Source organism: Citrus sinensis, chromosome 9 (genome assembly GCF_022201045.2).
Source record: "Citrus sinensis cultivar Valencia sweet orange chromosome 9, DVS_A1.0, whole genome shotgun sequence".
Classification (NCBI taxonomy): domain Eukaryota; kingdom Viridiplantae; phylum Streptophyta; class Magnoliopsida; order Sapindales; family Rutaceae; genus Citrus; species Citrus sinensis.
The window spans coordinates 4984222-4996697 of NC_068564.1; the positions used below are offsets into that span (position 1 = coordinate 4984222).

General features: G+C 37.2%; 3 protein-coding genes across 3 annotated transcripts; 2 read left to right on the plus strand and 1 right to left on the minus strand.

Annotated features, from left to right (window-relative positions):
- The first annotated feature begins 2155 nt into the window (after positions 1–2155).
- On the plus strand, positions 2156–4794 carry LOC102616737 (ankyrin repeat-containing protein BDA1-like). Its single transcript, XM_006490168.4, has 2 exons — positions 2156–2963; positions 3055–4794. Exons 1-2 carry the CDS (start codon positions 2373–2375, stop codon positions 3514–3516), a joined length of 1053 nt encoding a protein of 350 aa, XP_006490231.2. The 5' UTR covers positions 2156–2372; the 3' UTR covers positions 3517–4794.
- Positions 4795–5385: 591 nt separating this feature from the next.
- Positions 5386–7683, minus strand: LOC102627410 (uncharacterized). The gene is made up of 4 exons (XM_006490127.4): positions 7203–7683; positions 6554–6704; positions 6329–6474; positions 5386–6253 (listed from the first exon to the last, which is right to left on the minus strand). The coding sequence occupies exons 1-4, from the start codon at positions 7452–7454 to the stop codon at positions 5657–5659; spliced, it is 1146 nt and encodes a 381-aa protein (XP_006490190.2). The 5' UTR covers positions 7455–7683; the 3' UTR covers positions 5386–5656.
- A 1557-nt stretch (positions 7684–9240) lies between these two features.
- Positions 9241–11619, plus strand: LOC102627716 (ankyrin repeat-containing protein BDA1-like). Its single transcript, XM_006490128.3, has 3 exons — positions 9241–9926; positions 10296–10647; positions 10884–11619. Exons 1-3 carry the CDS (start codon positions 9348–9350, stop codon positions 11285–11287), a joined length of 1335 nt encoding a protein of 444 aa, XP_006490191.2. The 5' UTR covers positions 9241–9347; the 3' UTR covers positions 11288–11619.
- Positions 11620–12476: the final 857 nt, after the last annotated feature.

A 12476-nucleotide genomic window follows, 5' to 3' on the forward strand; every position in this document is an offset into this window, starting at 1 on the left:
TTTTCAACATCTTCTTCACAAACGTAACTTGAGTGTGCACTTGAGAAGGCACTCCAACGCTCTTGTTAGTTTTATGTTTAGTGAATTTTAGTAAATTTGGAGTTGGTTTTTCTCTACCAAATGAGCAAATAGCCAAAAAATCATTTCTCAATCCTTTTGCCTCGTATTTATGGACCAAAAAGAGTGGATTTAGCAAAAGATTTGATTTTATATCTAAATCTCTAGTGTTCTTTCTATTTTTATTTTTATTTCATGTCATTCGATTTATAGCTGTTTTTTGCCATATTTTAGCTTTCGTCACATAATTTTGTTAGCAATCATGTGCCTCTCATTGCTATATTTTTGGATTAGATCAATAACCTTTTTTGGGTTTCTTATGAATTGTCATGAAATTCTTTTGTACAATCACTTACACGCATTTATTTATTTTTTTTCCACTGTGCTTCATAATTTTTTTGTTTAATTTTTGTGTTTTAATAAAAGAAAAAAAGTTTTCAAATAACTTGCATGTGAGAAATAATTAAGTAAAAACAAATTTTTGTGTATCCTCCATTAACTAGGTCTTTGTTTTTGGCACTTGGGATTTCATTTGTTAGAGGCATTGTGTGTGTGTGTATACATTTTTAATTTTGCATATTCTTCTTAAGCGACGTCTATTTTCACATTTTTGCTTCATTTAGACATTTAGCATTGCTTTCAAAACCAATAAAATTCGGGCGTATTTGGTTTGTCTTATAAGGAGAGTGATACTCTACTTGGACATGCGGAGTTGAAAATTGCCAATTGGGAGAGGGAGAACTTGATTGAATGAACCACAAGATGCAATGAAGTGCAGTCTATGCAGATAATTGAATATCATTATCTATTGGTTACGGGGTCATTTTAATAATTAAAGATAAGTAGAGGAATATATTTGGAATGTAGTTTTCAATTATCGGGGTGTTACACGGTTATTACTTAGGAGTGCGGATTAATAACGGAAATTTCTTGGGTGTCAAAAGCTTGACCCATAGAATTAAAGCGATAGCTTGAATTGGTCTTAAATTTGATGGGTGTGGATTTGGGCTGATATCATGGACACTGTGTTCAACTGATAGAGATGGATCCGCTATAGACCCGCCCATTCCCATTTGTTGGGTTTAGTCCATTGAAAATTGAAACGTGAAAGTCGTCTTCTCCCCATGGGGAACAAATAGAGAAATTTTCAGGACGTTTACAGGAAAAGAGAGGGGAAGCTCGTAGCTTCTACGATACTTCCAAAATTCAATGGGATGTATGCATTGCCATCTCCTCACCTTATAGAAAGTCTGGTTTGCCATGGGGATACTGTTGAAGAGTATTTGTCCACCCTTCTTTTAATTTTTTTTGCAATTCACAACTAATATATTGCACATTGTTTATAGTGTTATTCTCAATTGAACGCGGGATAACCATATTAAAGGGGTAGTTTAAATTTGCTGGTACAATTATAACACAACAAATTAGATCTGAAATATTTTCTAAGTTTCTTTCAAAAACATTTGTAACTGTTAAGAACCCGTAAGGCAGACATAGAATAGAGTTCCGACCAAACATTAGTCTTTCATCTCTAATAATCAAAATCAATCCTAATAATTATAGCCGTAATAAAAAATTTCACTAAAGAAACTATATTCCCAGATTGAGATTTTATAATATTTTAAAAAAATTATAATCTGAAAAATTAATTTACAACGATGTAAGAGCTGTATATATATATATATATATATTCACAAACAATTGTATTTCATAAAAAACTTTATATGTTAATCAATATTATTCATCTTTTCTTGAATTTTTTGTCTTAAAATTTTGTTAAAAATGTGCCCAACTGGATCTAGTTATGGCACCCGATTTGTTGTGCTATGTAATATGTGTTTATTTTCATTATTAATAGATGTTGTATATGGCAACCTAGATATCTTGTCAATTGAAGCAATTGGTCTTATGAAAGTTCAACTGGTCTTATGTAATATATTAACATTTAAGTTCGAACAGTATAAAATTCGTATTTTTTTAATTAAATTGAAGGTATTGAAGAAGTATATACCTGCATAGCCCATTTGCCCTGAATTATCCACCACAACTTCCTTCTCTTCTCTTCGTAGAGATGCCGCGTTTTCGTGTAATTCGTTCCATTGGAAAATTACACGGGGAGGGGAAAGAAAGAAGAAAGTTCTTCCATTTTTGCATTTTCTTTTTTCTTTTTTAATTATGCATACAATTAATTTACATATACATATGTATAGATGGATTCAGAAACCCCATCTAGAAAAAGAGAAAAGTGGTAATTAATTAACGATGTAAGAGTTATGTGAGCTCAACTGCGAGATGGGAAGTGTCTGTCAATTGTCATGGCTAACTTGGAGAAGTTGTTTCAGGAAGCTTGCAAAAAAAACGATGTCGAAGGAGTCAAGTCATTAAATTCAAAGCATCCGAATTTACTGGATGAGATTATTAAAGCATGCCAACGCTCGGAGGATCCTCTGCTCATCACCGCCTGCTTGCCTGGAAGCCTTGAAGCAGCTAAAGAAATGGCAAGGCTGTGGCCTCAACTTGCCAGTATTAAAAATCAGCGAGGTGAAACAACCATGCACTTACTTTCTACGGATGGGGATGCCGAGATGGTTCGGACTTTCGGAGAGATTAATCGTGAACTGTGCCTTGAGGTAGACAACTGCTCAATGATACGGCTACACAGAGCAGCGGTGGAAGGTAGTTCTGATGTTATTAGGGCTTTAGTTTCTATATGCCCGGAATCTCTTGAGAAGCTGACTTCAAATGGAGAGACGGCCCTTCACCTTGCTGTGAAGAAGTCCCGATCAGACGCTTTTCAAGCCTTGGTGGATGAGGCTAAGAGTCACAGAAAAGAGCATCTCTTCACTTGGAAAGACAAGGAGGGCAATACAGTATTGCACCTCGCCACACTTAACAAATTAAAGCAGGTAAGCTCTCTGTCTCTTGTGAACACAGTTTTTGAATTTTGATTGCCGAAACATAACGCACGCCTTGACAATCCTGTTGCGTTCATTGCAGATAGTGGAGCTACTCATCCGTGAGAATTCCAATAGGCGCATAATGATTCGAATCAATACCGTGAATAAGCAGGGACAAACGGCCTTACAGTTATGCAATGCTAATTCTCAGGATTCTGTTTTCAAGGAGATAGGCTGGGTCATTCAACGAGCAATTGCGCAGCAATCTCCGCAGCTCCCTGCTGCGGGGAGTCCCAATAGCAGCTGGAACCAAACACGGTGGCCGATAGAGACAAGAAACGTGTTATTGATGGTAGTAGTAACGATTGCTGCAGCATTTTTCACGGTTACTTGGTGGGATGCTCCATATCCTGAAATGACAAAGATGCTTTTTATGATGCTAATGGTTTCCTTTGTCATCAATTTTACATGGTTTATGTTGTTTCATCTCCTTTTATTTCTCCACTGTAATAGGCTTTCGAGATTTTTAATGGGTAATTTGGTGTACTGCTACTTTATTTAAGAGTGCAAGTGAGATATTGTCACAAGGCTATTTTCTTCGATGCGGCAAGCCCGTGATGGCACTAAGTTTTCCGCTTAGCCAGCCACTCGACAATTCGCAACGGAGGCTACGTGTGTGCAACACACCCCAAGATTTTCAACGATACAACAAACGAAACGCAAACACAAGGCACACGAGATTTACGGAAGCACCGACTTCCAACCTTTTCTTATTAACAACAAGAACAAGGAACTACAAATAGCTTCCAGCAAGAGTGCTTGGAGAATACCACTCGTCTACAAAACTTGGCTCCCCTAAGATCTCTCCCCCAATGCTATATATAGCATTTGTGAGTGACAACCCCACTCACGAGGATAAGAATAATGTAATCCCACACTATTCTTTGTCTCCCACCAGCTCACTAAACAATTAAGCCCGCTACCCTAGTGCTTTGCCCATACACTATTATTTAGGTTACATTGAATAGTGGCGGACCATCCCCACTTAGACAAGATCCCCATTATAGTCAGTGCCCATGCAGTGGCGGGCCGCCGCCACTAAGAATTGCTCCAACAATCCCCTTGGCCTATTTGCTTGTGTGTGGCATATGTGTGCGTGTGCGCTCCCTTGGCGCGCTTGTCCGCTATCCGTTAGCGTGCGCGTGCTTGCTGCCTGGCACATTTTGTGCGCGCGCATGCTGCTTGGCGTGCTTCTTGCGCGCATGCTGCCCGCTGCGTACGCTCGCCCGCTGCCCATCAGCATGCACATGCCTTGTGCGCATTCGTGTGCGCGCTATACCCTCGAAGCACTTGTGCGTTGCCTCGCACATATCCCGCGTGCTGCCCATCAGCCCGCTAGTTGCTGCCACACCCCAGCCCGCGTGCAGACTTGCCTTGTTTTCTCGCACGTCCGCTGCCTCATTATGCTTGGCACAAGGCCGCAAGCCAAGCATTGGCGTGCCTCGAGTTCAAAGGCTGTAACACATATCCTGTTGCCATGAGAAGCTTCAAATATGCTTCTAACAAAAGGAAGTTAGATTGCAAATAATGATCTCTTTCTAAATAGGATCCTTGTTAGTTTACGCACAAAAGAAAAAATCACTATTAAGATTCAAATCTGTTTCAAGAGATTGGCTCTCTCTCATTTCCAGTCCTGATTTCTCTCTCGACCTTTAAGCGGACAGCTATTTAGTCTCAGGGCTCATCTTTCACAGGAGTTCTTTTCTCATTAATCCAGAACGCGGTTTTGTCCCTCTTACAGACAAGCCAATTCTTGCGCCCTTTAATGCCTCAATGTTTTGAAATGTTTTTTCGGGTTTACTAAGTGACTTTGACCATAGCAACTAGGATTACATTTATATACAATCCTATGATGAAGCAATTTGCTGTACTTCCTCAATGTAACGGCCAAATTGTCCATTGATGTTAGTTTAGCTTATGATCCCGTAAAGTCACCCCACTATAAATTTGTACATTACAAACTTGTATGTGTTGATTGTTTTCAATCATCTGTTCCTGTAAAAGACGCTTACCTCAATTATGAAATTGAAATATACTTGGGGGCTCTCTGGCTGATGAAACATAATTAGCTTGAGGGGATAATTATATATTTCAGGCCATCAAGCTAAAACACAAAAAGACTGTTCTGAGTCGGGGGTTGTCTCCTCTCACAGATGAACCCAAATGCATAACTTGTCAATTAACACAATTGGTTACATGATTGGTTACTCTTTTTGCTCTAGCAGTACCCAAAAAACTCTGTTTCATTTGTCTTGCTGGAATTAACCCGACTTCTGATCATTGATGTTATATAGAATTACTGGATCGGTGGTTGCAATGTTTATGTACCCAGGTGAATTTAGGTGGTTATAAACTGAAGTAAAACTACTAGTGCATCAACTGTAAAAGCTTTATTGATAACCATGCCTGCTGGCATGACAGTTTTTCAGACTCTTCATATATTACATTCATAATTTATTAATACAGCAGTGTCATAAGTTAAACACACTAGACATCTTAATAATAAAAATAGGAACTTAATTGTCTACTTACACTACATCTAGTGTATTGATCGATACAAATTCATAGGACATAATGAGCTTAATTATTGCAATAGTGTGTGGCATTCCAAAGAAAATATATCAAGATATCTTCCAGGAACCTTAAAATGTTGAGTAGAATGAGCTCAAGTGAGGCTTTGTAGGGCCAGATATTATGCACATGTAAGCACCGAGCATTGAAAATGCAGATACCAGAAGCAATGGCCTAAGCGGGAGCTTATTGAAGAGAATCATCATCAATGCTATGGATAAGAAAAAGGCAACGGAATTGAAGGTAGTCACGAGTCGGATATAAAATGGATGTTGATTGACAATCTGGCAGATGGGGTTTAGGCTAGAATTGTTTTTGTAGCCTTCTTCTGATTTGCATCCCGTGATCTTTAATGCGGAGAGGAAGGTTATAGTTGACAGCAATGTGGCGATCAATAACAGATAAAGAAAATTATTCCAAGTTTCATTTTCTGTTTTCAAATTGGGCCTGGTGTTCTTCAAATGGGATGACTTGTACGGCCATTGAAATGCCTTCTCAGCTTCATCGTGAGCCCTCCAACCTCCACTCTCTAGCTGAGCCATCTTCATTTCCATACCTGTCTTCCCAGATTGCGCGGACACAGATGACGTGTCCAAAGCTGTTAAGTCAGCATTCTCCACAGCACTAACCTTGGCTGTGGAGAAATCGGACAGATTACATTTAAAAGTCTGCATAGCGTAGCAAGCATAAAATCAGATGAGACATAAAGTAGTGGTAAAAAGAGAGATGGAGTGAAAACTAACCTCATCAAGCAGTATATTGGGTGCCTTAAAATCTCTATAAATTACTTGCTTTTCTGAACTATGTAAAAATGCCAGGTCCTGACACATTTTCGTGACAATTTCAAGTCGTTCAGCTCGACGCAATTGTCGAACAGAGGCGGGATGTTCTGCACTCCCAAGCAGGAAGACAGTTAGTGCAACTCTTTTATAATTTATTTTCTTTCTTTAATTTTCTGAGGTCCTTACCTCCTATATGAACATTTTCCAGGCCTTTCTTTTGCATGAGCCATTTATTCTTCCAGCAATATCTTCTGTCTCCCGTTAGGCATATATTCATAGACCAATATCCCGAAGGTTTCACTTGGTTTGGATGAAAAATTTCCTCTAAAGAGTCTAACTGCAGGGATGTGCACAGACAAAAAGTTAGAAAAAAAGAGTTTATCAGAGCGACTATCCCATTATAACATAAACAGGATGTGCGGAGTATGGCTCTGAAATCAATGTACACACAATATTCATGGGTCCGTACATTTAGAGACTCGAACTCTTTTTCTTTGATTTTAGCTTTTTTTTTCCCTGATTGCTCTTCCATGTCAGTTGGTATGAAAATATTATTCAAGTAGAAAACTCTCTAGTTTAGCTTAGAAATTACCATCAGAAAAGATTAGTGCAACGGCCTTGAATTATCTCAAAATGAACTACATCTGAGAGAGAAATTACTTAAAACTACCATTGATTGTCTCTCTTATACATATTGTTTGAAAAGACATCTCATGAGCTTAAATTTATTAACATGATATCATCTCGTTTGATCCATAAATAACCATTGACTTGAATGATTGATACACATGAGATGAACCCTTAAGTTGGACTAAGTAATTAATTAAGCGTGTACCTTGCCATCATCATCTCTACGGAGCTGCAGGGGTGTGATCAGTTCATGGAGCTTCAACATAACATCATCACGATCATCAGGAAAAGGAACGTGAATGAGGCCAGAAAATGAAGGAGCAGAACCGCCCATAATTGACTCTTTTTCCCCCGAAAATAAATCAGAATTTGCCATTCCCGGCGAAGCAATTATTTCATCATCCACCATAGCTGTTGTCGTAGTCTCTGCTTCGTTCGTAGCGTCACGATAAATCATCACCAGTCCGGAAGTGCTTCAGTTTATTGTTTTCCAAAACCAACAGTATAGCTAGGGAGAATAGAAAAATTATTTTAGGAAATCGCAAGCTCATTTCTGTGTGCTTTGATTAGTTCAAAGGAGGCAACCGGGAAACACGTGGAAACGCATGACGCAGCTCTACAGAGAGAAGTCTTGGGCCATTCCCATGCTCTAGTCAATTACAAGGAAAACAATTATGATTTTATTGACAGGGCATTTTCGGTGAAGTTTACTTGCATTGCACTTGTATGCTGCCGATGCCTTCCTAATCTTGCCAACGGGCCACGGGGTCCATGAGTTTAGTCAAACATGAGAAATACAAAGTCAGGTACTCTGTTTTACTTTGTTAAAGTTTTCGGTCATTGGTTTTCATCACTTTACTCCTTGTTGTTTGTGAAGGAAAAAAAGAATGAGGGCCAGAAGTGTTAAAAATATTCAATTTATATCCCCCGTAATGGTAATCTGTGTCTCGTTAAGTCCTTGACCAAAATTGCAAGATCATCTAGAAAAATTATTTGAGGAAGAAATAAAAGGGTAGGTGATTATTTTTTACATCAAAATCGCAAGATCATTTCTGCGTGTTTTAATTAGTTCAAAAGGAGGAAGCAACGGGGAAATTCCACATGGAAAATGACGGCAAAGGGAAAAAAAAATAATCACAAAATTTAAAGCCAAGTCTTCCCACACTAAAGTCAATTACAATGGAAAAGTATGATTTCAGCTGAGCATTTTCGTGGAGTTTACTTGCATATGTATATTCCAGTAAACCAGATATTCAACAATGGGAAGCTGGTGATGAAATATAGATATGCTTACAATTGTGATTGGACAGTTGTAATTTTCCAGCTATAATACTAAAGTGTTTAGTAAACACTAACGGCTATATTTTGGAAGCTAAGTTAATTTTATCATGCACTTGTATGATGAGAAATCTAAAATTTCTTTACTATTTTTGCCCATATTATTATTTAAAAACTATATTTACTATGCAGTTAAAATATTTATTTCATATCTCCTGTTTTTTTTCACAATAGTTATAATTTTTAATGTAAAGTACCTCAATATTCAATAAATTTATGGCTTTTCATCACTTCACTCCTTGTTGTTTGTTAAAAATACGTGAGAAACCAGAAGTTTTAAAAATATTCAACATAAGACCCCGTAATTGAAATTTGTTTCGTTTCTATTAAGTCCTTGGCCAAGTTTGACCATTTGATAACAATCATGATGGTTTAATCGAATATTTACCGTATCGGTGTATCTTAATATTGATCCCCATGTTCACATTAGATTAGTTTGTTGATTATGTACTGATTTTGTAGTAGCTAGTTTGTTGATTGGAATAAAATAAATTTCTTTTGAAAAAAAAAAAGAAGAAAGAAAAACATAGTCCTAAGTGACATAAAATGCAATCAATGAGAACTTAGACTAGACATTTTTTAAACCTCTGTTCTTTATGTCTTTTGCAGCAAAGAACATGGACTTAAGTGATAAAACCCTGAAATAGTTTCCATAGGAAATGTAATGTAAACCGAACTCCAGTCAACATGTGAGGCTAGGATATGCCGTGACTTTTCTTCTATCAATTTCATCATATTCAACATTGTATTAAACGCGTTAAGGGAGGAAACTTTTCGGTTTTTTATTTTTATTATTTAATTTAAACTAATTTTTAACAGTAGTAAATTATTAACTTTTTTCAAAAATACTTGCAAACGTCTTCCAAGGACAAAGACATCTTCTATATAATCATCATCGAATTTAAAACGTTTTCTCATCCTAGAGTGGAATGAATCCTGAAAATAGAAAATAAGAAAATAAAAAAGGAGGGTAAAAAGAAGCCCAAATATCAAGAAACAAAAGCATTGAGAGATGTTTGAGGAAGCATTGAGAAAAGATGATCATGTTGATGAAGTTAAGTTATTACTCTCCAAAATCCCAACATTATCAGATGATGTTATCAGAGCATCATCATCTCCAGAGAATAACCCTTTACTCACTGCCTGTGAATACGGAAACCATCAAGTTGCTAAAGAGATTGCAAGCCGGTGGCCTAAACTGGCTATGATAAAAAATCAGCTTGGTCAAACAGCTGTGCATATAGTTGCCGAGAGAGGAGATGTCGAGATGGTTCAGTTCTTGGGTGAGCAAAATCCTGAATCTTGCCTTGTAGAGGACAATTTATCAATGATACCTCTACACAGAGCAGCCATGAAGGGGCAATCCGTTGATGTGATAAGGGCATTAGTCTCTATATGTCCGGAATCTCTTGAAAAGTTGACTTCCAATCAAGATACAGCTCTTCACCTGGCGGTGAAAAATTCTCATTTGGAAGCTTTTCAAGTCTTGGTGAATGTGTCTAAGATTCACAACAAAGAGCATGTCTTCAATTGGAAAAATAAAGACGGCAACACCGTATTGCACCTAGCTACCTTTAACAAATCCATTGAAGTAAGCTCTCTTTAGATCTCTCTCTTTCTCTATGAGACTACACATCCACACAAATTAACACGCGCAGTTTATAAAGTTTGGATGGGAATGAGAAACCTCACCCATTAAGCTTGACCATGCATTCATGGTCATCCAAGTTGCGCCAAAAGGGATGCACACAATTTAATTAACAATGATACTCAGATTGAAAAATTTGACAAGATGCTAATGAAAATAAGGTAGAATCACTGTTGGTTTACTCACTTATTTAAAAAGAAGTTAAGCCGATATCAATTTTACTTTGTTTCTCTCAGCACTCTGTCTGTTTATCATTTTTCGAGTTTAACACATGCACGTGAGTGTATATATATGGACATGATTTTGGTGCAGATTGTGAAGGCATTGGCTCTTGAGAGTTCAAACAGTAGTTCCATAATGATACGAGTCAACACTTTGAACAAGCAGGGACAGACAGCCTTAGAGGTATGCAAAGCCAATTCTGAAGATAGTGTTTTCAAAGAAATCGGCCTGATCCTTCAAGAAGCTTCAGCTCGTTCTCCGGTACAACAATCTCCACAGATCGCCGTCGGGACTACAAATATTGTCAGCTGGAATAATCTCACGCGGTGGCCCATAGAGACCAGAAACGTGTTATTGATGATCGTAGGAACTATTGCTGCTGTGTTTTTCACAGTAACTTGTAATTTGCCAGCTCCCTTTCTCAAAGAATATTATCTTGCAGGTAAAAGTTTAGATTCAATCTGCCAAGGAGTTATTTAGCTTTGGGAATTTGGTTCATTGGGAGTAATTAGTATGAAGCAACTTCAAACATGAGGAGGACCAAATCAAATATTTGTAAAAGTAATGGGAAATTAAAAGTCAAATTTTGAAGATTTGAGCTAAATCTCTGTATCTATCTATGTTTGCTTACAATTTGTCACCTGCCCTTTTCAAATTAAAAAACATATTACATTGCAGGTAAAACATTGCATGTTAAGGATGTCGCATCCGGTGGATTGCCAACCATTTTCTACCTGATGGTTTTTAACTCCGCTGGGTTCATGACAACTATGGCTGCGATCGTGGTACTCGGATGGCCGCTACATTTCAGAACGATTTTGCTCTTTCTTGTGACCTGCGTATGCATTGTTTATGTTATTATAGTGGACGAGCTCATGCCTAAATTCGTTGTAAGACTTGGGAAATCGAGCATTTCTAGCATTGCTTTGATGTGGTCATTAGTCCTGGCCCTAATATTTTTCGGAATCTCTGTACTGAGTTTGCGAAAATTCACTCCGTCTCTTTGCCGGTTCATTCAATGGCTATGGGCCAAAAGAACTATTTACCAGAGCAACACTGGTCATCAAGATTTGAATGCATGATATATAAAAACTTAATCAATTTGATCGATCGCGTTGAAGAGAATTTATTCTTTCCGCGATCATGTAATTGTTGTATAGGGGCCATCGTAAGTATAAAAACAAGTAGCATTGAACCGAATCACGCATGTTTGTACTGTCCCTACCGCAGAGATAATATGATTACAAGAATTGAATACGATCGTGCAATTAGGTTTTTTTTTTTAATCTTTTTGTTGATTTTATTTATTTATTCTGTTATATGTGGCATGTATAATATTATGTAGGGTGGGATACTTCCATCACTCTGTGTAACCACATCCCACTTAAAGGACAATTTATAATGAAGTTCTCGTAGCTTTTGGAAAAAAAAAAATCAAAGAAACTAATAGCTTACGTGATCAATCAATTAAATCCTCCATTGTTTTACTTTTTGTCACTAGGTTCATTATTCATGTTTAGTCATTATATTGTTAATATACATAAGGTTAATTTGACCATTTTACGATCAAATTGCTCATAAATATGTGTTTTAATTCTATACTTTTAACTTCCATAATCATCAACTAAAGTTTGAATGGTCTCGTGCCTATCATTACATTGAGACTCTTGCCGGCTTTGAATGACACTAGCTCATCAACATTAATTGAGTTTATTGCAACATGAATGTCAAGTATGATTGATCTATGAAGTTAAGAAAACTACTGTTTCTGTTTGCTGAGAGAAAGACGTAATGTTTTGGTTTGTTTATTAGTTGAAGATTATTTTTCGTGGATTATATGTAAACAAGCATTCTCTTGTTTGATGCTTGCTGCGTGATTAAATTTCTGATTTCAGATGGCTTCCTATACCTGTTCGACTTTTCTATTAGCTTGTTAGGAATTTGGAATTCATTGTGCTAGAGTAAGTTTCGAAGTAATCTTGATGTTATAGATGTTGTTAGCAAGGTAAATGAGATACTGCTACATGTAATGCATTCATTTTGCTTGTTGGAGATGATACCCAGTGAATGAATGTTGTTTGTATAAGGTTCAGTTTGCGCTTCATATTTGTGGTGCCATAAGTTCCTGAGCTTGATCAAGATGCAGAAGATGCCTCAAAATAAGGAGTCATGACTTGGATTACAAGTGTTAGAATTGGGCTTAGGCAATGGTATTAAAGAAAAATGACTGAATGCATTAGATTGCAGCTGTACCTTATATGTTTAGCTTAA

Coding starts and splice junctions, on each gene's coding strand:
- LOC102627716 (XM_006490128.3), top strand. CDS start 9,348: ATGTTTGAGGAAGCATTGAGAAAAGATGATCATGTTGATGAAGTTAAG. Junction 9,927..10,295: donor CCTTTAACAAATCCATTGAA/GTAAGCTCTCTT, acceptor ATTTTGGTGCAG/ATTGTGAAGGCATTGGCTCT. Junction 10,648..10,883: donor CAAAGAATATTATCTTGCAG/GTAAAAGTTTAG, acceptor ATTACATTGCAG/GTAAAACATTGCATGTTAAG.
- LOC102616737 (XM_006490168.4), top strand. CDS start 2,373: ATGGCTAACTTGGAGAAGTTGTTTCAGGAAGCTTGCAAAAAAAACGAT. Junction 2,964..3,054: donor CACTTAACAAATTAAAGCAG/GTAAGCTCTCTG, acceptor CGTTCATTGCAG/ATAGTGGAGCTACTCATCCG.
- LOC102627410 (XM_006490127.4), bottom strand. CDS start 7,454: ATGATTTATCGTGACGCTACGAACGAAGCAGAGACTACGACAACAGCT. Junction 6,475..6,553: donor GGAAAATGTTCATATAGGAG/GTAAGGACCTCA, acceptor TTGGGAGTGCAG/AACATCCCGCCTCTGTTCGA. Junction 6,254..6,328: donor CCAATATACTGCTTGATGAG/GTTAGTTTTCAC, acceptor TACGCTATGCAG/ACTTTTAAATGTAATCTGTC.